This window comes from Trachypithecus francoisi, unplaced genomic scaffold, assembly GCF_009764315.1.
Source record: "Trachypithecus francoisi isolate TF-2019V2 unplaced genomic scaffold, Tfra_2.0 Lachesis_group15, whole genome shotgun sequence".
Classification (NCBI taxonomy): domain Eukaryota; kingdom Metazoa; phylum Chordata; class Mammalia; order Primates; family Cercopithecidae; genus Trachypithecus; species Trachypithecus francoisi.
In genome coordinates, this window is record NW_022681460.1 from 10235232 (window position 1) to 10259845 (window position 24614).

Consider the following 24614-nt stretch of genomic DNA (forward strand, 5'->3'; position numbering starts at 1 on the left):
AGTGAATGCCTGAAATTGAGAACCCTATACATACTATGCTGTTTCCTACACACATACTGAGGATGAAGTTCAATTTGTAAGTTAGGCACAGCGAGAGATTAACAATAAAACAGAACAACTGTAACAATACCTGTAATGAAAGTTATGTGAATGTGGTCTCTCTCATTCTTTCTCTCAAAATACCTTACTATTTTCGGACCATGTGAGATCACAGAAAGTGAACCCGCGGATAATGGGACTCCTGTATGCGAGGTCAAATGCAGGAAGACCAACGTGGTGGCTCCTGCAGCAAGGTGGACAGCACAGCCCATGGTGACAGGGGAGTGTGCACATCCTACACTCAGGAAGGTGCATGGCCAGCCACAGAGCCACCAAGGCCCTTTTTAGCTACAAAACAACATGGCTCTGAGCTTACCTTTGGCAGAGACAGGCCCTTTATAGGTCAGAGTGATGAAGCCCTCTGTAGACAGCTGGAGGCTTTTCTCAATTCCGACTGCCCTTTCTGGCTTCAGATTCTGGAGCTCTTTAGTTTGGGTTTCTGCCTCACAGCCAGAAGCAGGTTTTCCCTGGATGGTCCCACAGACAGGCATTGTGCCGCAGACATTAAACTGCAGATCAGACGGTAAGAGCCATACAAACAAATTTATGCCACGTATCTCCATAGACAAGAACCCTAGCAACTCCAAATCCCACTAGGTTAAACGTTTCTTATCTGTTAGTCAACTTACCAACTTTCCACTTTCCAGCATGTTAGTACAGTTAGTACATAAGTCCAAAGGGCAGTATCGATAACCTGCCTCTAAGGTTTAGTATATATACATCATTTAAACTTATACATCCCTGTATCTATAAATGCATAAGATCTATTGCATGTAATAATGTACCATATATAAGAGAGGGAAGACATAGAAGTCATAATGTTATAATATTTTCAATTGTGAGAAAGTACATATTGTTGAAATCATGTGAATTGAAGTAAATACAAAGTGGTATCCTACATTTCTTAAAAATTTTGATATCATTCCATTAAAAATTATATTATAGTTGTAAAAATGAAGTCAATAATGTTCTCTGGTGTGCAGATAAAGAGAGACCGTCAGCACTACACATAGAAGTGTTTCTTTAAAGAGAACTTATGAAGAATAACAGTCTTCACGTCTGAACTGGGCCAGAATGGTGGTAAATGGTTTTACTTCATCTTTCCCTTAAATTCGGATTTTCCCATCTCCTTTTGAGTAAGAGCTGCCACCACAGTGGCCTGGGCAATTCTGTCTCCTGAATCACCAGGTGCAGGTGACTTCAATAATGCACTCTGCCCTTGTTTCAAAGCAAACTGGAAATGCATGGTATAGCTCTTACCACAAAAGTCTTCCCAATGCTGAAGAACACATATCCTTGCGATTTGTTTAGCGGGTGAAGATTAAACACAAATCCACTGTTGGGGTCCCTTATAGAGCAAGCCTACAGGAAACAAAATGGGGGAAGAGGGGCGCATTTAAACCAATTCCACAGGAACATAACAAACATACAGCACCTCCAGAAACCTGCATGTATGCACCTGACAAAGCTGTTTCTCCATTTACTTTCAAAATCCCTATCAAAAATGGAGCCTCTGCAAATACACCAAAGTATACCAAGTGTGAGCCCAGACTCAGAGATTACACTCACCTGGAAGCTGTTAAGGCTACTGTATTTCTCTAAGAAGACTACTGTTACTCCCTAAAGTTGGAGAGGAAACGTAAGACTCATAAATTAGTTTCTTTTTTTTTTTTTTCTTTTTTTGTGTGAGATGGAGTCCCACTCTGTCGCCCAGGCTGGAGTGCAGTGGCGCAATCTTGGCTCACTGCCAGCTCCGCCTCCCGGGTTCACGCCATTCTCCTGCCTCAGCCTCCTGAGTAGCTGGGACTACAGGCACCCGCCACCACGCCCGGCTAATTTTTTGTATTTTGAGTAGACACAGGGTTTCACCATGTTAGCCAGGATGGTCTCCATCTCCTGACCTCGTGATCCGCCCGCCTCGGCCTCCCAAAGTGCTGGGATTATAGGTGTGAGCCACCGCGCCCGGCCCATAAATTAGTTTCTTAAAGAAAATAAACATCTTAAGAAAACTCATGTTCTGTTTTCTGTCTCAATTACTCCCTTAAGGTAATCATGGGACGTATGATCAGGTGACTGTCAAATGATATCCTCCCCTCTCCGTATGCAACTTTGCCCTGGGCCTCCCTCTGTCCACTGCATGCAGGGAAGGGGGCGGTGGCCACAGACCCAGAAACACTGTCCATGAACAGGGTGCCCAACATCCTGCCCTCACTGAGCACTTACAAAGCCAGGACCCTGTGCCGGGGCTGTTGGTTTGGAAAAGCCCCGGTCTCTGCTGCCAGAGTCTGCGGTGTAGCTTAGAACAGGAAGTGGCAAACAGGTCCCACCATAAAGAAATATACACGGTGCTGTGAAAACAACTCACTACCCTGGGGAGGTCAGAGAGAACGTCACTGAGCAGCTACTGCTATGCCCTGCAGGGTGCACTCAACAAGGGGAAAGCATGGACCCGGGCAGAGTGCGGGAAGAGCCAGAGGACACACTAGGCACTGAGAGCCTCGAGTGGCACAGTAACACCTGTGGGCTCTGGCCTACACGCAGGGCCACGGTGAGATACACAGGCCTCACCCTGTAGACAAGATCATATTAACACCTACCTATGGGCTCTGCCCTACACACAGGGCCACGGTGAGACACACAGGCCTCACCCTATAGACAAGACCACAGTAACACCTGTGGGCTCTGGCCTATGCACAGACGAGACACACAGGCCTTACCCTATAGACAGGATCACATGAACACCTGCAGGCTGTGCTCTATGGATAGGATCATATTAAAACATACGGGCTCTACCCTCTAGGGGACAGGCACTGAGATGGTTTAGGTGTGGAGTGACGTATCGAATAGTCAGACATCTGCCAGTGGTGCAGAAGCCCCAGAGCCCACCAGGATGCCACTGCCACATGGGAGAAACAAAGGAATGGAAACAAAAGGAAGGAAATGACAGTGGGCAGAGTAAGACTGAGGGACCTGGTTCTTATCCCAGGAGCTAGAAGCTGGGAGCTGGGGGTGGAGAGGAACTCAGGGTGATCTGCAGACACCCACTGTCAATGCAACGCAGTAACTGATTCAGAAAGAAGGGGCAGGGATCAGTTCAGAGCTGGAACACTGGGGTGAGTTGAGGATGTCTATCAGGCAGCTCAGCACGAGGGCCAGGCGAAAGAAAGCACACGTACCTGGTCTGTATCCGTTGCTGTCTGGATGGGACAGGCAGCCTCTGTGTTCCACAGGAAACTGACCACACACTCCCAGTTGAGAGAAAAGATTGGGTGGCTGTTCTGAAAGAGCAAATCCAGGGTAAAAGTCAATACAGTAACGTGGAACTTGATCTAACCAAAAGAACACTCGCCTGAGACATAAAAATAGCCAAAATCTGCTGTATGTTTATTATGAGTCAACCAACACAGCTAGGCACTTAATGTGCATTACCTAATTAGAATTTAATGTTCTCATTCTCCCTAAGAAGGCAAAATAATCTCTTACGCTTGGATATTCAGAAATACAGAAATCACGCCAGCAGTAAATGGTAGAATTTGGATCCAAACCTAGGTCTGAGCCCAAGGTTCTGAGAAGCACCTTACACAAAAAGTTGAATGCAAGAAGCCATACACAAAGGCAATGGTACACAGGGTTCACTGACATCAGCTCAGGATTAGGCAACACTGGTCTGCGCTGTCAGAGGTCAGGAAGGCAGAGGATGGCTCCTAGCAGGTAGCATATCCTTTCTTGATGTATAGTTTGTGGACACTCACCCAGCTGTGTCACGTTCTCATCTGTACGCCGTTTGGTGCGTATGCTTCCAGGAAAAGCTCCCCCAGAGAGCTACTGGGTTGGTGACAGCACCACCACCACACGGGCCATGGTAGAGCTGCCAATCAGGGAGTGTTTATCACACACCAGGACTGCACTGTGAGTTTTGTTAGCATTTCTCAACTGCGCCTCACAATGACCCATAAACACAGCCTACAAATGAGAAGACTGAGGCACAACGAAGTTAAGACGCCTGCCCAGGGTCACGGGTTCAGGAACAACAGCCACTAACACTGAGTGGCTTGCCCATCAAGCGCTCTCTACCCTGGAAAGCCCCCACCCACTTCAGGCCTCAGCAACACTAACAGCAGAATAAAAACACACCTGCTCCTTCCACTTCACAATGTGCCTGTGAAAGGGACTGAGCTTTAGCCTGTGAAAGTTCTGTGACTGCAAACCCCTGGGAGAGTGGCCCTGAATCCCTCAGTGAGCGTATTTCCTGTGCCGCTGCTGTGCAACAGGCCCCATATGAGTGCTGACAGACACGACAACAATGTGAAGTTACTCTGCAAACTAAACAAGGTATCACAGAAAGGCTGGAAAACCAAGGATTCAACAATTTTCCGGAACTACCAAGTGTCTCAATGGCAACGAGAAACCAGAGAGGGAGGGGGCAGTCCACAGGTAGGGAATGCACAGACATGCCCAAGACAGAGACCACCAGGCTGAACTGGGCAACCTGGACATCTCCCCGTCCAACACTGAACCTGGATCCTTCCTGAGACTGAAGGAAGAAGTGGGCGGCCCAAGCTCAGGTGAACCTAAGGAGAGTGTGTCCAGCCCGGACAGAACACCTCCCGCAGAGAGCATGGGCCAAGCTCAGCCTGCCCGTCATTCATTCCCTGATCACAGAGATCTTCAACTCTAAAGGAAGTGTGGCTCAGGAAAAAGAGCGTTAGCCAACGACAAAGCGGACCAGGCAGGTGAGTGAGGCAGCACCCACTGGGCCACTGCAGGGCAGAACGCATCCTGCTGGCTCGTTTCAGAGGGGCTTGAGGAAGCTGCCACACACCCTTAAGAACGGACTGTTAATAATTTAGTTGATAATGAACATGGCTTCCAGTGTCTCCACTCTCCTAACCATGTGATAATTTCTCAAAAACACATGACCCTGGTATAAACCTAAAACTACAAGTAATAAGAAATAAAAATAAAACCCTAAGCCCCACAACTGACTGAACACATCCCACTCTTGGCCAAGGGGACCCCAGAGAAACTTTAAAAACTGCATTCCTGTCCAAAACGGGGTGGGAGGTGAGACATACCTCATTACACCCCTTTCCTCATTAACCGCTAGGCTTTCTTCCCTAAGTGCTAAACAGAAGCCGGCCCTTTTCAAAGACTCTGCTGCTGGTATCAATCCACCACCTGACAACGTCCGTCCTTTTTTGCAGTTCTGACAACACAAAACCGATCAGCATTCCCTCCTGATAAGAGACCACAACTCCCAGGTGGTCCTGGCCGTCTACGGAGGCTGCACACAGGGCCTTTGTGTCCTCTGCTCCACCTTTCCACATATAGGGCCTAACTGCCATATATATATATATATTTTTTTTTTTTTTTAACTGTAATATATTTAAATGTTACGTCTCCAACCCAAAATGAACGTGGGGACACATGCTGCATACATGTTGCCTACCACACGTGTGCATGTCACCCCTTCATGAATATGCATAGCTGCTCCTGTAACCTGCTGAATATCTATACTTGGCTAACCTGTTCAGCATCCATTCGTGTCTTAATCTTCCTCCCTCCCAGTGCTTGCTTCTGGCTTTTGGCCTGAGGCTATGCTTCCCAGCCTGTCAGAAATGGCCACCCTGCAGGCTGCAAACCTTTATGAGAAATAAAGCTCTCCTTTCCAAATTAGATTTGAGACTATCAAAAACTTTCTAGGCTGTGTGTGGTGGCTCATACCTATAACCCCAGCACTTTAGGAAGCTGAGGCAGGAAGACTGCTTGAACCTAGGAGTTCTAAGACCAGCTTGGGCCACATAGAGAGACCTCATCTCTACAAAAGCTTTAAAAACCATTTTGATAACTACAGGTAACTCCACCTGTAGTTCCAGCTCCTCAGGAGGCTGAGGTGAGAGGGTCACTTGAGCCCAGGAAGTTCAGGCTGCGGTGATTTAGTGAGCAATGATGGCACCCAATGCACGCTAGCCTGGGCGACAGAGCAAGACCCTGTCTCAAAAAAAGAAAAAAAGTCCTGGACATGGATACTGGTGATAAATACAGGACACTAGAGATGTGTATGATATATGTAACCCAAAGACAGTCTGAATGGTCAGTTTAATATTATATGTATTTTACCCCAATTAAAAAATAGAAGCAATTGGGACTGTATAAAATGGCCCCAAAGCATTTCCATGGAGAGAAGAGCAGAGCAAACTCCACACGGTATGCCATTCTCCTCTGGCTAAGGAACTCAGGGCCAACAGCAATCCCACTCACCTCCTCTACCTCCTAGCCTTAATTCATTTTATTATTGATTTTTTAAATATCTTTTTATTATTATTATACTTTAAGTTCTAAGGTACATGTGCACAACATGCAGGTTTGATACACAGGTATACATACGCCATGTTGGTTTGCTGCACCCATTGACTCATCGTTTACATTAGGTGTTTCTCCTAATGCTATCCCTCCCCCAGCCCCCTACTCCCTGACAGGCCCCAGTGTGTGATGTTTCCCACCCTATGTCCAAGTGATCTCATTGTTCAATCCCCACCTATGAGTGAGAACATGCAGTGTTTGGTTTTCTGTCCTTATGATAGTTTGCTAGAATGACGTTTCCAGCTTCATCCATGTCCCTGCAAAGAACATGAACTCATCCTTTTTTATGGCTGCATAGTATTCCATGGTGTATAGGTGCCACATTTTCTTAATCCAGTCTATCATTGATGGACATTTGGGCTCTTTCCATGTATTTACTATTGTGAATACTGCCGCAAAAAACACACATGTGCATGTGTCTTTATAGTAGCATGATTCATAATCCTTTGGGTATATACCCAGTAAGGGGATTGCTGGGTCAAATGGTAATTCTAGTTCTAGATCCTTGAGGAATCGCCACACTGTCTTCCACAATGGTTAAACTAATATACACTCCCACCAACAATGTAAAAGCGTTCCTATTTCTCCAAATTCTCCAGCATTGTTTCCTGACTTTTTAATGACTGCCATTCTAACTGGCATGAGATGGTATCTCATTGTGGTTTCGATTTACATTTCTCTGATGACCAGTGATTATGAGCATTTTTTCATGTGTCTGTCAGCTGCATAAATGTCTTCTTTTGAGAAGTGTCTGTTCTATCCTTTTCCCACTTTCTGATGGGGTTGTTTTTTTCTTGTAAATTTGTTTAAGCTCTTTGTACATTCTGGATATTAGCCCTTTGTCAGATAGGTAGATTGCAAAAATTTTCTCACATTCTGTAGGTTGCCTGTTCACTCTGATGATAGTTTCTTTTGCTGTGCAGAAGCTCTTTAGTTTAATTAGATCCCATTTGTCTATTTTGGCTTTTGTTGCCATTGCTTTTGGTGTTTTAGTCATTAAGTCCTTGTCCATGCCTACGGCCTGAATGGTATTGCCTAGGTTTTCTTCTAGGGTTTTTATGGTTTAAGGTCTAACATTTAAGTCTTTAATCCATCTTGAATTAATTTTGTATAAGGCGTAAGGAAGGAATCCAGTTTCAGCTTTCTACATAAGGCTAGTCAGTTTTCCCAGCGCTATTTATTAAATAGTGAATCCTTTCCCCATTTCTTGTTTTTGTCAGATTTGTCAAAGATCAGATGGTTGTAGATGTGTGGTATTATTTCTAAGGGCTCTGTTCTGTTCCATTGGTCTATATATCTGTTTTGGTACCAGTACCACGCTGTTTCGGTTACTGTAGCCTTGTAGTATAGTTTGAAGTCAGGTAGCGTGGTGCCTCCAGCTTTGCTCTTTTTGCTTAAGATTGTCCTGGCAATGTGGGCTCTTTTTTTGTTCCACATGAACTTTAAAGTAGTTTTTTCTAATTCTGTGAATACAATCATTGGTAGCTTGATGGAGATGGCATTGAATCTACAAATTACTTTGGGCAGTATGGCCATTTTCACGATATTGATTCTTCCTATCCATGAACATGAACTATTATTCCATTTGTTTGTGTCCTCTTTTATTTCCTTGAGCAGTGGTTTTTAGCTCTCCTTGAAAGGGTCCTTCACATCCCTTGTAAGTTGGATTCCTGGGTATTTTATTCTCTTTGTAGCAATTGTGAATGGGAGTTCACTCATGATTTGGCTCTCTGTCTGTCTGTTAATGGTGTACAGGAATGCTTGTGATTTTTGTACATTGACTTTGTATCCTGAGACTTTGCTGAAGTTGCTTATGTGATTATTATTTTGAAACAGGATCTTGCTCTGTTGCCAAGGGGCTGCAGTGTAGTAGCACATCCTCAGCTCACTGCAACCTCTGCCTCCTGGGCTCAAGTGATCCTCCCACCTCAGCCTCCCCAGAAGCTGGGACTACAGGTGCACACCACCACACTTGGTTAATTTTTAAATTTTTTTTGTAGAGATGGGGTCTCACTAGGTTGCCCAGGCTAGTCTTGGACTCCTGGGCTCAAACAGTCCTTCCATCTCTGCCTCCCAATTTTTTTTTTTTTTTTTGACAGGGGCTCACTTTGTCTCCCAGGCTGCAGTGCAATCACGGCTCACTGAATCCTCAGCCTCCTGGGCTCAAGGAGTCCTCCGGCCTCAGCCTCCAGAGTAACTGGGACTTACAGGCATGAGCCACCACACTTGGCTAAATTTTGTTTTATTTTTTGGAGATGGGGTCTCACTATGTGGTCCAGGCTGGTCACCAATTCCCGTCCTCAAGTGATCTTCCCATGTTGGCCTTCCACAGTGCTGGATTAGATCTGAACCAGCGTGCCCAGCCTTCAGCCTTAATTTCTTATTCCTGTTTTGTATTACACATACAACCCTCATTGTTCACCCACAGGCCTGAGATATATCAAGCCTCAGATTCCTATCTGTGGACTTTGTGGTTTGGGCTGCTGGGGCTCAGAAAGCAATACCCTAAGGACCGGTGCTTTGACATGCTGAGAAGCTGCCTGAGAATTAAGGTCATCCTTTTAACTGTGCCTTGTTACCTCCACCCCCAAGCACAGGGAGGGACTTTCTCTGGGATTTCCTTACCTGACCAAGAAGGCTTCTTTCCAAAAGAAACTCGGAAATCTCATTATCTATCCCACAAAAGAAGACTGAGGACAGCAACCACACCTGGACAGACTTGTTCACAAGATAATGCCTTCCTCATTCAGGCTCCAAAGAGAATCATTTGCAAGTTAATTTCTGTCCATTCTTTCTCCCACATAATCATGTGCTGCCCCCTCAAAAGAACTGTCTGCATCCCCCATCTCCCTCTCCCCTGTGAAAAAGGGTACATAATCTTCTGTGTTGCATTAGGCTACTGGGTCATCTTTCTCCTGCTATTTATTCCCCGGTGCTATGCACGTTAAAATTTTAATGTCTTTTCACCTGTTGACAGCTGATTTTCAGGGAAACTTCAAAGGGTGAAAGGGAAGCTTTCCCGTGGCTCCTACAGGACCAAACTAACTCTAAGCCCCATTCCACTGCCACGATCCTCAACTCACAAGAACTAAGAGGCAAGAGAATGTCTGGATGACTCAGAAAGAAAATCCATGAAACAGTGTCTGTCACCACAGCCTCCAACTCCGCAGCAAAAGATGAGGCTTACCCTTCAGAAATCGCAGCCATGAAGGTACCACAAATCACTCCCTGACTGTGCACATATATATTGCATGCTGACCTTGAGCAGAACTAAGACTGGCCTAACTCCACCACCCACCCCAAGACCATTTCTGTCAAGAGACACATAAGGCAACGCTCAGTCAGAAAACGCAGCAGCGAAGGTCACCGGCCAGCGGCAGCGCCTTACCAGCCTGCCCCTGGAGCAGACGAGATGGATCCTCGTGGTGTATGTGGTCTGTCTGCCGTCGCTGGTGGTGCAGGTCGATCCATTCACGTATTCCAGAAGGAGGCTGCCGCTGTCCTCAACCACCGGGCCACTCTTTGCCATTCCCAAGTTACTGATGGAAACCACTTCAGTGAAGGAGCCCTGCAAGAAAACCAATCTTGTCAGGCTTTTCCCTCTGAAGATACAGTCAGTGTGTTATTGGCGGTGGTTACATTCTATAAAGTTGCAACAAACAATGAATTATCGAATACAGAACCACTGCTCCTGGGGAAATCCCCTTATTACATATGGAACAGGAAACCATCCTCAAAGAGTTAACAACAACTGCATGGTGGGCTCCGGGCACGCAATTAAGCAGCAATCAGGCTACATGCTGGCCTGTAACTGAAAGTCACGTAGCACTAGATACTACTCGCATCCCCATTATTGCTACAGAAAGAATCACTGGTGTTAGAATCATAAGGCTTTCGTTCAAGAATTGCATAAGATGTTCTTCAGATCCTGAATTCCGATGGAACGACTGACACTAACCACTTTGAAGACCTTCCTACAGGGAACCAAATGCAGTTTCTTCATCTCCCCATCCCATGACTTCACCCTGCACTCTTCTACCAATAAACAATCCCCACACCTTGGCCCGCTCCAAATCCCTTAAGTCCCTAAACCCAAATTCCTTGGGGAGGTGAATTTGAGGTTTCTTCTCATCTCTTCATTCGCCTGCCCTACCATTAAACTCTCTCGGCTGTAATCCCCAGTGTCGCAGTGTGCTGACTGGCTGCACACCAGGCAAACAAACCTATTACACACAGATTATAATCTGAAATCCCAAGACAACTCATGCTGACGGATTCTATTCTCTTTATTTTACAAAAGGAAAAATGAGGCTCAGGAGTGTTCAGTGGCTCACCTAAGGCTGCCCCACAAAACTTTCAGAACCCAAGGGAATAAGTCACGTTTGAAAAGGCTTTAGTGTGAATTCTAGGCAAGAAACTTCTCTTAGGGAGACCTTACAAGGCAGTGCAGCGTGGAAGTTCCCGCTCTGGAGCATCTCTGAGGTGAGATGCCAGAGTTGGAATTCAGACCCTGTCCAACTGGCCCCAGGGCTGGAGCTTTTGCACTGCACTGCCTCGCCCTCTCCATCCTCTGCTCACCTCAGGGTGAGGCAGAAACAAGAGGCCAGAGCATCCCCCTGTTCAACATCAACCAGGAACACGCTTGTCAGGCACTATGCACATTGGGCCACTACACTCCTTCCAGCAATGACTGAGAGGGTGCTCCACACGGTGATTTTGGAGTTACAAGTGTTCTCAAATAGGCAAGTTCACAGATGCAGAATCTGTGAATAATGAGGACTGACTGTACACTGAAGTCACTGCTCCAGTAAAGAACACACATGTGCACAGGTAAAGACAACCAGGAACTCGATTCCTAATCATCAGAGCACACTTGCCACCTTCCCTTCAAAAACCTCCAAGCTGCCATTAGCATACACTAAGAAAAGTACATTCCCAACATGCTATTTTTACAGAAGCCAACTTCCAGAGACATCTCTATTTTAGGATTCATCACGTACAACGACCACAGGAGACAGGCAAATGTTCTGGCAGTGACTGCATTCAACCCAGTGACGAACTGCAGCGACTGAGTGCGTGCTGGAATCTATTTCATCCACAGCAACTCTCCCAAACCGGTTTCTCCCCCTAATCAATGCAGAAGCAAGAGCTTTTGGAAGCAAAACTGTTTTTTTTCACAGGTGTCTGCTGAAAGCACCTAAAGATGCTTTTGAATTCAGGATAGACATAACCATTCGGTGCTTCCTCTGCCCTTTGTGTGATCAAAGGTCTCCAACACAGCATTCTCCACATGAACGATGATTCCTGTGTGACACACTTCTGCTCCTACAGGAGGCAGATGAGTTCACATGGAGGCCCCACTCCTACTCAGAGGATTTCTCTCGAGCAGCTGTGCTGCCTTTGATCTGGATGTCCCAAAATAACTACCTCCTCCCACTATGTCATGGAATTAGGAGGGCAAAGGAGACAAGCAGTGAAAACAGACTCACCTGATCTTTTTCATACTTCATCTGGCAAGCCGATGCATATCGGTTGCAGCCCGGCACTGGATTCAGAGGCCGACACACGTTAATGTAGTATTTCCTCCATGTGACATGTTCCCCTGAGTTGTCCATGGCGTACCAGTTTCCTCCAACGCCACCTTCAGATTTTGCCAGACTAAAATTTCAAAGCAAAATTATATGCTCTTTAAGAGCTTACACATTTTAGTCTAATTTATTTCTATGTAGTTGGGGAAGTAAAGCTACCAAATGAAGCATGCTCCACCAATCGCACAACCAGAAGTTGGCTTGTCTGGACTCATGACGTACCAGGATTACACTCAACCTTCACTAAACTCAGTATGCAGTGGACCTTAACTGTCCCCCATGCCTCTGACCTGACAGTCATTGGTTTAAATGATGAAGGCTGAGGCTCTGCTGTGGCCAAGACTGGTTGCTATCCCAAAGGCGACCAGACTGTTATTAGAATTCATTCTGCTGAAAATGCCCCACCTTGGGCCTGCAGCCCCAGAGCCAGCATCACTCCCCATCATCAGCTCAGTCACAGGCTCGCCAGCAACACCCGCAACCTCAGCATCTGCTGATACCTGGCCAAAAACAGAGCAGCTGACTCTGCCTCACCTGGAGAGGTCATACTGCTCCAGTGTGGAAGGGTCGGTCACCACGCACTCCAGGGGCTCCTCCGGGCAGGCATAGCTGGTGTACCACCGGAAGTTGTAGGTGGAGTTATCCTCTTCCTAATCCACGGCAGCAGAGAAATGCGGGGAGGGATGGCAAAAAGAGAAAGACACATGACATGAAGCCAGGATTCAAAAAAGGACAAGAGCAATGTTCCCAATGAGAAACTGTGAAAAAAAAAGCTTACTCTGCCCATCTCCCTTCATTTTATTAAAGGAAGATTGTTCAGTAATAAATCAGGATGAAAACTTAGCCTCTGCTAAATGGGGGTTAATTCAGGATTTTTTTTTATGCTTTTGCATATTTTGTACCCAAAACTGACAGGCTTGTGGGCTGTTATTAAGGTGCACAACCCACTAAATACACAGCTTGAGAAACTAATGCTGCCTAGGTACCCTGTCAAATCTAATTATGGTAATGATTTGGCCAGAAACCCAGACTGATACAAGCTCTGCCTCTCAATGAAAGGCCGACCACAGGCGCGAGTATCCTCAGGGAGCGCGATGAGGGACAAGCATTCCTACCTGATATTCAGGGAAGCCCACCCCCGCGTCTCGATCACAGAGAAAGGTGATGAGCGTAGCTCTCGGTGTGCGTCTTTCGTTGTTATAAGGCGTGCCGCCTCTGTAGTTCAGTTGGATCATCCCATCATAATACGAAAGCTTCGAATTACTCAGTCCCAAGTTCCAAGTCTTCTCGTCACTGAAATACACACACATTTCTCTCAGCAAAGACCTGAGGGCAGAAGCACTCCAAGGTTGTCACACTGAAGGGAGGGCCCGTGAGCGACATGGGGAGTCACCAGAACCAGGCCAGGGCTGCAGACCACAGGAACCCACACAAGGTCTCTAACCGCAGCAGGGACACTGGGACCCAAATCTCCTCTTGGCACCACTGGTTGAGACAACTCACTTCATTTGAACTAAAGCTACACAGAATGCAGAAATACGCACAGAAATATCTAGGAAATGAGAAGCGCAAAATGTGCACAAGTGAGGCATGACCTCAATCCACCCTTCTTTCCCAAGGACAGGCCTGCTCCTTCCTCTGGGAAATTAAACTCCTAACATCCTTCAGTTTTCAGACCAGGTCTCATCACTATTTAAATGCTTGTCATAAAGCGATGACATTAAGTGAGAACACACCTGTTCCTGAAAAGAATATTCGTTAGCACATAATACCTAAGAATGAAACAGAACTGAGAAGCTACTTGCCTTTTTGCCACCTGGCAGGCTCCTGAGTCTGGCTGACAGGGGCTCACAGACACCGGGCCACACACATTTATATAAAAGTCATACTTCTTTGTCTCAACTTTATAGGCACCATTTTTCTTTGTGAGAGGTGATAAGTCAAAAGAAAACCCTAAGAAAGAATAAAAACAGTAAAATTATGGAAGGTCAGTCCGAACAGTTAGCAGAGTGGTCTCACCCCACAGTTTGAAAGGCAGAGGTCCTTCCCAGGAGGTTCCCAATGGCAGGAAGAAGTGGAGGAGGCAGAAGAGACACTGCCTCTTGAGGCCACCAGAACCGCGATTACTAACATTTTCCTTCAAGATGGATCCAACTCCACCATTCCCTTCTACTGGGTTAGCCTAAAGCCCTATTCAAAAAAGCCCATAACTGCTGGGCTAATAAACAACCAGCATATTCAAAGTAGGATGAGCACAATATTATGGCCTTCTTGTAAGGTCTCCCGCAGAGAGGTTTCTTGACTAGAATTCACATGAAAGCCTTTTCAAACATAATTTACTCCCTTGAGTTCCAAAAGTTTTGCATTCAGCAAACCCACCTCAATAATGAATTTAAGATAGTATTTTCAATATCTCAAATAAGTCCCAAACATCGGCTGTTCAGAATTGTGTTCAAACAGCATGAATAAAATTCTAAGGCAGGTTACCTTGAAAACCTCATAGAGAATGTTTAGGAAAAAACCTTAAGTGGTTCCAAGTCACATTAACGCAGAGGTCCTGCTCGGACACAGACCTGCCTGGGAGTCAAAGACCGTGCAGTTCTCCCCTTCTGTCTTCGACAGCACACAGGCCGCAGCTGTGTGCCACTCAAACTCATAAAAGCAACCGCCTTCCCCAGAAGTTCTCAACACTGGTGCACTTTCCAGATCACCTGTCAATGGGGAAAAGAGATGGGGATCACTAATCCATTCATTCCTAAAAAATCTTACCTCATTCTTCTCTGCTAGAAGTAGACCTGGAAGGGACAGCAGGAAATGAGGTAGAATGCATAAAAGGGGCAAAAAACAGACCTACAAATACTGTAGCATTCCATCTATATGAGGTATCTAGAACAGTCAAATCCATAGAGACAAAAAGTAAAAGAGAGGGAATGGAGAGCTGTGTTTAATGGGAACTGAGTTTCAGTCTGGGAGGATGAAAAAGTTCTGGAGATGGATGATGATGGTACTACACAACAATGTCACCAAGCTACACACTTAAAAGCGGTTAAGATGGTAAATTTTATGTTATATTGTTTATTTTACTGTAAAACAAACAAACAAACAAACAAAATGATCCTAGCTTCTGACTTTGTCCCACAGCTGGGAACTTATCCAAAGGAAATATTTCAATGGGAGGTAGAGAGAGGATACATAATGGCACAATTAGCCACACTGGAAACGTGCTATTAATCCAACAATAAGAAAAATGTTTAAAAATAGTAAAACCACACCATGTCCACAAGGAAGTTCCTAAAAATTATTAACAGAACTGTGAAACATAGAAGAGTATTTACAAAAGACTACACTTTGAGAAACATTAAGATTTGTTAACATAAAAATTTTGACTTGGTAAAAACATACACCTATAAATAAAGGTAATGAAAATTAACATTGTGTTTAAGTGGTGAGATCATGGGCAATGTTTTAAACCATTTATGATTTTTTTCCCCTTTGGAGGAAGTTAAGTAACCGCATGACTGGCCCTGTATCAGTCCCGAGGAAGAGGATGCAGTGCTGAGACCCACAACTTCCTTCTGACACCATCTGGTTTCTCTATTTCTGATTTGGTTTTGGGGAGGGGATGAGGGGAAAAATCCAAATGACCTAGTTCCCATCACCAAAGATTCTGGAACTCAAAATGCTTAACACCATGCCAATCTGTCTGATCACCTTTGCAGTGACTGATGAGGAACAGAGATATGAAGAATGCAGGACCTCTGGCAGAACCCAACAAAAGATTTCATCGTTTTTTAAATTTTTACCTGGCTTGCATACAAGTGTGATATTAGTTCTTATTTTCTTGCCATGACCACAATCATCACCACCTGAATAAGAGAGTTGAATGTTGCCTTTCTCTTTTGTGGGAGAAGAAATAAATTTTCCCAGATTTTTACTTCCATTCTTATCTGGAAGAGAAAGGGGGAAAAAAAACAGAAGATATGGTTAAAAATTATCATCATGCAGACAAAGAAGTGATTTAAAAAAAAGAAAGAAGAAATCAGCCCAAACCCAGCAAGAGCAGCCCTTCTCCAGCCCACCGAACCCACCAGGGCAGCCGATGGGTTTCCCTAGAGTGCCACGTTTGACTAGATGTTAACAGCCACATCGGGGTCCTCCAAGGTCATCCATAGGCTCAGCAGGAAAGTGCCATGAATGACGCAAAACAAAAAACCAAATGGCTTTTGCAACATGCATCAGCGCCAACTGTAAACTGACACTGTCTGCCACTGTCAGGGCTTCAGCTATCCCAAGACACAAAGTCTTTTGAAAGCACAGCCACACAGCCAAAGGGTGAGAATGTGTCTCATATCCAAAGCAGAAACTAACGAAACCTGTTTAGCAACCCAAGCAGGAGGCCACTTACTTCTTGGTTCACTTGCTTTTTATTATAAAGGATTAAAACTCTGTTCCGAAGTCCTTCTTAGTAAAGACATGGACATGTCTGAACCTGCTTTTAAAGACACACCAGCAATTCTGAATACCAGGATAATTCCTAAAATCCAACCGAGGCTCACAATTTCTTACTGAATGCTTTTAACAGATTCTCATAGCCTGGCATTTTCAAACTGAGTCATAAAAGACAAAAATGAATGTGCTAAATACCTGTATCAAATAATTGAGGAGTCTCTGCATGACAGTTACGGGACCAATACAATGACAGCAAAAGGAAGCGAAGCATGCAAGCCCCTCGTACACTAGGGCTACAGCTGAGATTACACTTTCCTTAAGCCACAACTTTTCAACAATTCTACGCAATAAAGTTGTTAAAAAAAAATAAAATTACTTGTACACAAATACTGGCAATGATATTCTTCAGGTTACAAACTAAAAAGATGACGTAGTATTTTCCACATGGTTCCTTCTGTTCCCAGTTATGGCTTTAGCCCACATCAGGAAGCTTCAGGCAACTTCAGGATTCCAGAGTGCATCAAGCAGTTAGCGACATTTGATTTATGAATAAAAATGTTTTACCATCCTTTACGTGAATATAGAAAGAGGAGGCTTAGATGAACCACAGGAAGATCTAACTCATTCCAAACTGGATGCCCTAGAAAATCACCACCTAGACCTTCCCTCCGGGCACAACTCACCCACTGCGCACACTGCCGCATCCTCGGGACACCCTCGCGCCTTGTCTTCCTGCAGCACTCTGTGACAGATATTAATGAAAAAATGCTTCTTCTCTGTTTCCGTCTGGCTGCCATCCACAGCTTCCCAATTCTGCTCTGGTTCTGTAAGAAAAGTGTATTTTAGTCAAGAGCAATGCTGATTTCTGTGAGTCACAGAATAAATGGTGATGAAGCCAAAGGTCAAGGGTCCAAGCTCCCAAAGCACTTCGTCACTCAATCCCCAGCGCTCACATTTCTGGAACCCGGGCAGACTGAAGGCACAAAAATTCACTGAGATTCTCAGGTTTCTCACTTAATGTGACAGAAACAAACTACACCCCAATACTTCTTCAGAAGAGTAGGCCCACCTGGGTGACAGAGAATTAAATAGCAAAATTCTCCCAAGCCCCACAGTATGAAATTAGAAACTGAAAACCCACATCAAGAAGCCATCCTGTGTCTTGGGACGCAGTAGAGTGGTACACCATTGATCATACACCAGCTCAGCTCAGCCCTGTGAAGGCCTGTCCAGCTAAAACAAACCAGCAACCTCTTACACATCTGCAGACTCAGTGCACGACACAATGCATGCTACCACAGAAGACAAGCAAGGCACCGCAGGTGGCCGCTGAACTCACAAGACTCATGAGCTGGTGAGTGTGAGCAGACACTGATTAGGTGCCTGCAGGAGGTGAGGGGGCACCAGCTGAGTGTCACCAGCATAGCAAGCGAGGGCAAGGGCATCCACAAAAATCAAACCACACGGTGAACAGTCACTGAAGAAGTAACTTAGAAAGTGTGTAAAGGAGGAGGTAAAGATATACAAATATATCTTCTCATTTGAAAACGCTCCCTTTACAGGTTGGGTACTGGGGTTTGGAAGGCAAAAACCCCATGTCTCATCAGTGGTGATACAGTACATTTGGAGAAGTACTTTCCAATGTCAACAGCCTGAAAGAAATCATACGAGACTGTGCATGTGAACAAGGACCTGCCCTAAATACTGGAAGTCTGGGGTGGCGCCAGGTGGGCTGTAAAGTCTTAAGGGACTTCTTCAAGCAGTAAGGAGCAGTTTTAGTGCTCCCCTCATAACTTCCTTAGGGCTATCTCCGTGCAAATGCCACGAAATACTCCAGATTCCAAGAGACCAGAGCTGTGTCAGGAAGTCTACAGATTGAAAAATGTATCTCTCCTTATCTCACAGGTCCTAGGTTGTCTCTTATGCACAGTGATTTAAAAAAAAAAAAAAAAAAGTTGACTTAAGGGATCTAACAGCACCACCCAGTTTACTGTAAGAAACTCGGGCCGGGAGAGCAGCTCGCTCAAGCAAACGCAATTGGATGCGGCAACATCAGTCCTCAGCCAGGTCTCCAACTCTGCAGCTAGAACTCTTTCCACTTCACAGAAAACCAGTGTCTTCACTGGCACACATGTGCCAGAATTAATTACAGCACCATTCCCTGCAGCGCACAGGGTGTTTAAAACCACAACAGTACTGCCAGCACTCACTGCCCAGGTGGTTCACAGTGAGGCAGGTTCTCAAACACTCCACAAGAGGGATTCATTCCTCTTCCTAACCTGGTCTTTTCCAAACCAGGTGGGGCTCAGAAGACAGGAGCAGCAGTCCTGTCACCGCTGCAGTTTTATTTTTCTAAAAAAAAAAAAAAAAAAAAACGACATACATGTGCAGAACATGCAGGTGTGTTATGTAGGTATACATGTGCCATGGTGGTTTGCTGCACCTACTGACCCATCCTCTGAGTTCCCTCCCTTTGCCCCCAACCCTAAACAGGCCTTGGTGTGTGCTGTTCCCCTCTGTGTCCATGTGTTCTCAATGTTCAACTCCCACTTACGAGCGAGAACATACCGCCAGCAGTTCTGTGACTGTTCTGATTGGTAATTACATGAGGCAAGTCATTCTGTCTGCTTCGGGTCATCTCCCCCTTACAGAGGCAACTGGCTTCTGCACAACTAATTTGAGCTGCCAGAAGGGTAAAACCAGAAATCTCCCCCATCAGATTATCCCTGCTTGAGACTCCCATTCTTCTTATTCGATCTGCTCTGTTTCCTGCTAACTTCCAAGCCCCTGAGGACAGGGATGGTGCTGTGGGGGGCACTGCTGCCTCCTCGGCACCTCGTCTGGTGCCTGCTGTGCAACAGCAAGCTCAGCCTTGAGAACAAGCCCAATGCACACCACTGAGGCACCAGTGAACAGTGGCCCAAGGCACATATTCATCTGCCTAGAGGATCCAAACAGAAGAACCCCAGGGGGCAGAGGCTGCAGATCCCACCTCAGAGACGGAGGAGAGGCAGTGTGTAAAAGGGTGAAAACACAAGGTCAAAAGATAGCAACTGAGCCGCAGCTCCACTCTGTGGGCCTGAGAGTTCCTGTGTTAAGTGGGAATATGGCCTATGGGAAGGTTGTTATAAGAGAGAAAAAAAAACTTTTTTTTTTTTTTTTTTGAGACAGAGTCTCGCTCTGTTGCCCAGGCTGGAGTGCAGTGGCCGGATCTCAGCCCACTGCAAGCTCCGCCTCCCGGGTTTACGCCATTCTCCTGCCTCAGCCTCCCGAGTAGCTGGGACAACAGGCGCCCGCCAACTCGCCCGGCTAGTTTTTCTTGTATTTTTTAGTAGAGACGGGGTTTCGTCGTGTTAGCTAGGTTGGTCTCGATCTCCTCACCTCGCGATCCACCCGTCTCGGCCTCCCAAAGTGCTGGGATTACAGGCTTGCGCCACCGCGCCCGGCGAAAAAAAAACTTTAAAGGAAAAAAAAGCAAGCAAGCTTCTAAACAACACAGAGCACAAGGCCTGACACCCTGCAGGTGCAGGGCAGTTTCCGCTCAACTATGATGAGCCCAAGGTAACCCGACCAGAAAACAATAATGCTGGTCTCAGATTCAGATATTCTACCTCCCAATCCAATGCTCCTTCTAATAATTCATACAGCCACATGAAAAAAGCGAGTGGTGGGCTGTGACCCAACCCACTGACAAAGAAAATAGTAACAGCATTTCCAAAAGTACTCAGGGAAAATGTTCCATGAACACGTGGACTGAGACCCACACCTTAAGGACGGCAGTACCTGCGTGGCGGACCAGCGCGGACAGGTCGTAACGCTTCTTCCCGTCGATGGCACCGCAGAGGAGGTCTTCCTTCTCCTTAACACAGGCATATTTCGTGTCCCATGTGAAGAAGTAGGTGCAGTCAACCTCTCCTGTGAATACTGGATTTCCTTTCCCATCGTTATCTGTACGATTCAAGAGGAGAAATTTAAACTCCATACGTGACCAAAACTGAGGAACAGCTAAGGAGCAAGGAAGAAACTGAACAGGACCAATGCCGACTGACCAGTTAAAAAATTCAGGTCCAGACTTTTTTACAGACCCTGGGGGTCTGAGATGGTAGAGGCTTCAGATGCTTAACCCTAAGTCCTCGATGGCAGGCTGGCAGGCCAGCATGCCTTTCACCTTGGGAGACATTGACAGAAGGCTGTGTACAGCGCCTTCAAAGAGAAGATAAAAAGGGCAGGCAGGAGGAACGCAAGAGCAGTGAGTGGGATCCTCTGCTCCCAGGCTGTGGTCAGCTCCCAGAGGCTTCTGAACATCTCTGGGTGACACTGGGAACTCGCAGAAAGGAAGACAGAAATGGAGCTCTAGTTCCCTGAGCACCACTGACTTCGTGATGCGACTGTGAACAAGACAAGTTCTCCGGGACTCATCCCTAAAGTAAAACAAGGGTGGAAACCATCTACAGTCAGTTGCTCCCAGCGAAAGCACGCCAAGGTCCTATGCCAGCCCAACAATGTTAGCGGCACACCTTCAAACAGTGCTGGCATTCTGTGGCTCCATCAGTGCACCTGTCTGTAACACCTTCCTCAAATTGAGCCTCTTCTTCCACCAAGAGTGAGCCCCTCAGACTTCCCATTCCTCAGCAGGAATAGTTCAGGTCTAAGTCTGAAAACCAGCTCTTCACAGGTCACGTCCCCATCCCATGGACGCTGAGATTCGGAGGCTTTGCTGACTTGCTCCTTGCTTGCACCTTTCCAGACTAGGGGACCGCGGGCACAATCCTCCTTTTCCCAACCCTGATGGTTTCATAATCCTTGTCTGAGCCTCCCACCATGTGATCTGCCTCCTTGAGGTTTGGTATCATAAGCTATGCAATGATCTAAGAAAACGGGAAGTAAGATTCTGTATCAAGAGCAAATGATACTTCAATTATAATTTCTACCAAATCTTTAATAGTATCTTCACTATAATTATAATACCAGCCACAACAGCGAACCTATACTGAGCACAGTCTCAGCCAGGCACTGAGCTCAGCATCTCAGCTACATAAGGGCGAGCTGCAGAAAAATAGGCTCTGTTTAAGTACTTTCTTTATGCAGTTACGTGCTGCATAACATTCGATCAACAACAGACTGCATATACAACAGTGGTCTCAAAAGATTATAATACCGTATTTTTACTGGACCTTATCTATGTTTAGATATATTTAGATACTCAAATACTTACCATTGTGTTACAACTGCCGGCAGTATTCAGTACACTCACGTGCTGTACACACTTGTAGCCCAGGAGCAATAGGCTACACCATATAGCTTAGGTGTGCAGCAAGATATACCATCTAGGTGTGTGTTAAGTACACTCTATGATGTTCACACAATGACAAAATCGTCTAATGACACATTTCTCAGAGCATATTCTTATTGTTAAGCAACACATGACTATATTAATCTATTTGATCCTCAAAACCCTATGGCAAAGGCACAATTTTAGCACCATTTTGCAGATTTAGGATGCCTAAATAATTTGCTTATGGTTTCATAACTAAAAACTATGGCAGTGGGAATCAGACCCTGAGGGTCTGGCCTCATCCATGCTCATAACCACAAGGCAAGACCTCCCCACTCTACTGTGGGTTTTTTTCTATTTTTCTTTTTTTCTTTGGTTTTCTCTCCTGTGCTTTTTGTTTGTTTCGTTTGGCCGCTGAGCTTGCCGGTGAACTAACTTAGCAACAATGACGCGCCTCTGCCTCTCTTCATCCCACCCACAAGGTTTACACACAGTTTAATCCTACTGGATTCACATTTCACTATTGAAAAAGATTTGTGTTCTGCAAACGTGAAGCATTCACTGCGTTTTTCTTTTACCAGGTAAGTTTACAAACAATTAAATACCACTACAAATCGTCCTCGTACTCGTCCATACTTTTGAGCTGGTTTTGCATCTGAGACGCACTAATAAGCTGCAGGCAGAGTCCACTGTAAATAACCATTGCTATGTACCTTACACATATTCTTACGTAATTCCTCAAAGAATTTTAGCAGAACGGTAAGTTGTGCTCCCCTCGCCCAAACCACTTCGGTTCATTTTTAAGCATAGTGGGCTTTAACTTCAGAAATCACTATTCATGAGGCCTGTGGTTTCTGTCTGCTCATCAGCAATGTTAGGATTAGCTCTGCACAATCTCTCCCTCACTCACACAATCCCCAAGTTGCCAGTCTGGCTCCACAGGCTCGAGTTTATTCTCCAGCACACCACTTTGTGTCCTCAGTCTCTCGATTCCAGCAAAAGGGGAAGGAAGGTTTTCAAATGGAACCAAGGAGCTCTCTGCCTAAGGAGCAGGCAGCAGCACCCATTTCTCTGCGGCAAAAACAATGCTACCTCTTACCCAACTAGTTTAATTTTTCCTCTAGACACATAGCTAAACTCCATTTCCCAGCCTCCTCTGCTATTCAGGCTGGGCCAAGTGACTTATTTCTGGCCTGGAAAAAAACAAAACAAAGGAAATTGATGTTACCATTCTACAGAGCCCTTGGAAGTCACACCTACAGATGGCAGAAACACAGGATGGAAAGAGCGTAGGTCCCCAAGTGACCACATGGAGCAGAGCCTGCACCCCCTACCCCAACCCTATCCCCAAGGACTAGCACTGAACTAAGACAAGAAACCTTTAATGGGCTGAGCTACTTAAATTTGTGAGTAGTTTTTTGTTAGCCTATCCTAATGAATTCTGCTCTTCCAAAAAATTATCTAACATCCTTATTTAAAAGAATCACCAATAATAAAGCATCACTTTACAACTAGATTTAAACAAATGATAAAAAACATTATGACCAAAAGATACACTTGCATCCTGAAAAATGCATGAACCTTAGATTCACATGCATAATTCCTAGAGATCCAACTTAAACTACACTTCTATTACATAGCCAATTAACACCCGTTCACCTTCAAAAATACATTACTACATCTATCTAATACACAGGGTCCACCAAGGGATTTTCTTCAAAAACTCTAAGTTTAAATTCGAGCAAAATAATAACGAACTAATTTTGCAGTACATAGTTTGCTCTCAAAGTTTGGAGTGCTGAATTACAGAGCTGGAAGGAATTTTAAGTATTTTTTAATACAACTCCTGCCTGAGAACCAGCTCAAAACCCTCCCACAAAACACCTAACATCTCTCTGTCCAGGCTGCTTGTTACAATCATAATGATAACAGCTTAGGAAAACATGGGTTTTCAACATCAGGATGTCACCGTTAATTTTGTTAAGTACAACAATGGTACTGAATTTATATAAAGGAATGTTCTTTCTTGGCATCAGGGTGGGGTGATATGGGCCATCAATGACGCATGGCTTACAAGAAAAATCTGGCAAAACATCAATGGCTGTTAAGAGTGGCAGGCATGTAAATTTTTGTTTTAATGTTCTTTCTGTGTTTGAAAATTTTTATTATGGAAAGGAAAAACGGAGCATTTTGTCAAGCCTCACCTCATCTGGGCTTTAGCTCTCTGGGCTCATGGTTTCGTAACTAAAAACTAGGACGGCTGGGAACCAAATCCAGAGGGTGTGGCCTCATCCATGCTCACAACCACAAGGCAAGATCTCCCCACTCCACTGCGGGTCTTTTTTATTTTTTTCTATTTTTCTTTCTTTCTGTTCTTTGGTTTTTCCCTCCTGTGTTTTTTGTTTGTTTGGCTGGCAGCTCCTCAATGCCCATACCTCTTCCCTGTAAGTCTGAGACGATATAATGCCCTTCTCATATGTTGCTCATCCTTTTCGATCTTTCTGGATAATGATTCTGTCTTCCCAGCATCCCCAAATGAGATCAGCACACTCTCAAAGATCTCGGCCAAGTCATTAATAAAAAGCCCTGAACAGAGCAGGGCCAAAGGAGGTCATCACAAAGTTGGAGGGAGACTCAGAACACAGCAGAGCAGCCCAAGACAGCAAGAAGTCCAGGAGAGCCAGTTGGGGTGACCTGGGAGCCAGAACCAAGGTTGGGCATCAGAGGGGGTGGGCACATGGGGAAGATACAGGCTGCATCCCTAGGGACTGGGGACACCGAGTAGGAGAGATGTGATTCAGGGTGCAGACATGGCTAAGTAGGCTAGTAGCGTAGGTAGG

At 45.4% G+C, this 24614-nt stretch overlaps 1 protein-coding gene across 2 annotated transcripts in view; it reads right to left on the reverse strand.

The window, feature by feature from the left end:
* Positions 1–24614, reverse strand: part of IGF2R (insulin like growth factor 2 receptor) — a 136397-nt gene that overhangs the window by 43039 nt on the left and 68744 nt on the right. For both annotated transcript variants that reach the window (XM_033234290.1, XM_033234289.1), the window contains exons 11-22: positions 20283–20447; positions 17183–17323; positions 15854–15997; positions 14624–14761; positions 13856–14003; positions 13166–13343; positions 12585–12700; positions 11952–12120; positions 9851–10030; positions 3276–3377; positions 1360–1461; positions 416–608 (exon numbers count right to left, since the gene is read on the reverse strand). In XM_033234290.1, coding sequence (XP_033090181.1) covers positions 416–608; positions 1360–1461; positions 3276–3377; positions 9851–10030; positions 11952–12120; positions 12585–12700; positions 13166–13343; positions 13856–14003; positions 14624–14761; positions 15854–15997; positions 17183–17323; positions 20283–20447 — 1776 coding nt within the window. The remainder of the gene's footprint in view (positions 1–415; positions 609–1359; positions 1462–3275; positions 3378–9850; positions 10031–11951; positions 12121–12584; positions 12701–13165; positions 13344–13855; positions 14004–14623; positions 14762–15853; positions 15998–17182; positions 17324–20282; positions 20448–24614) is intronic.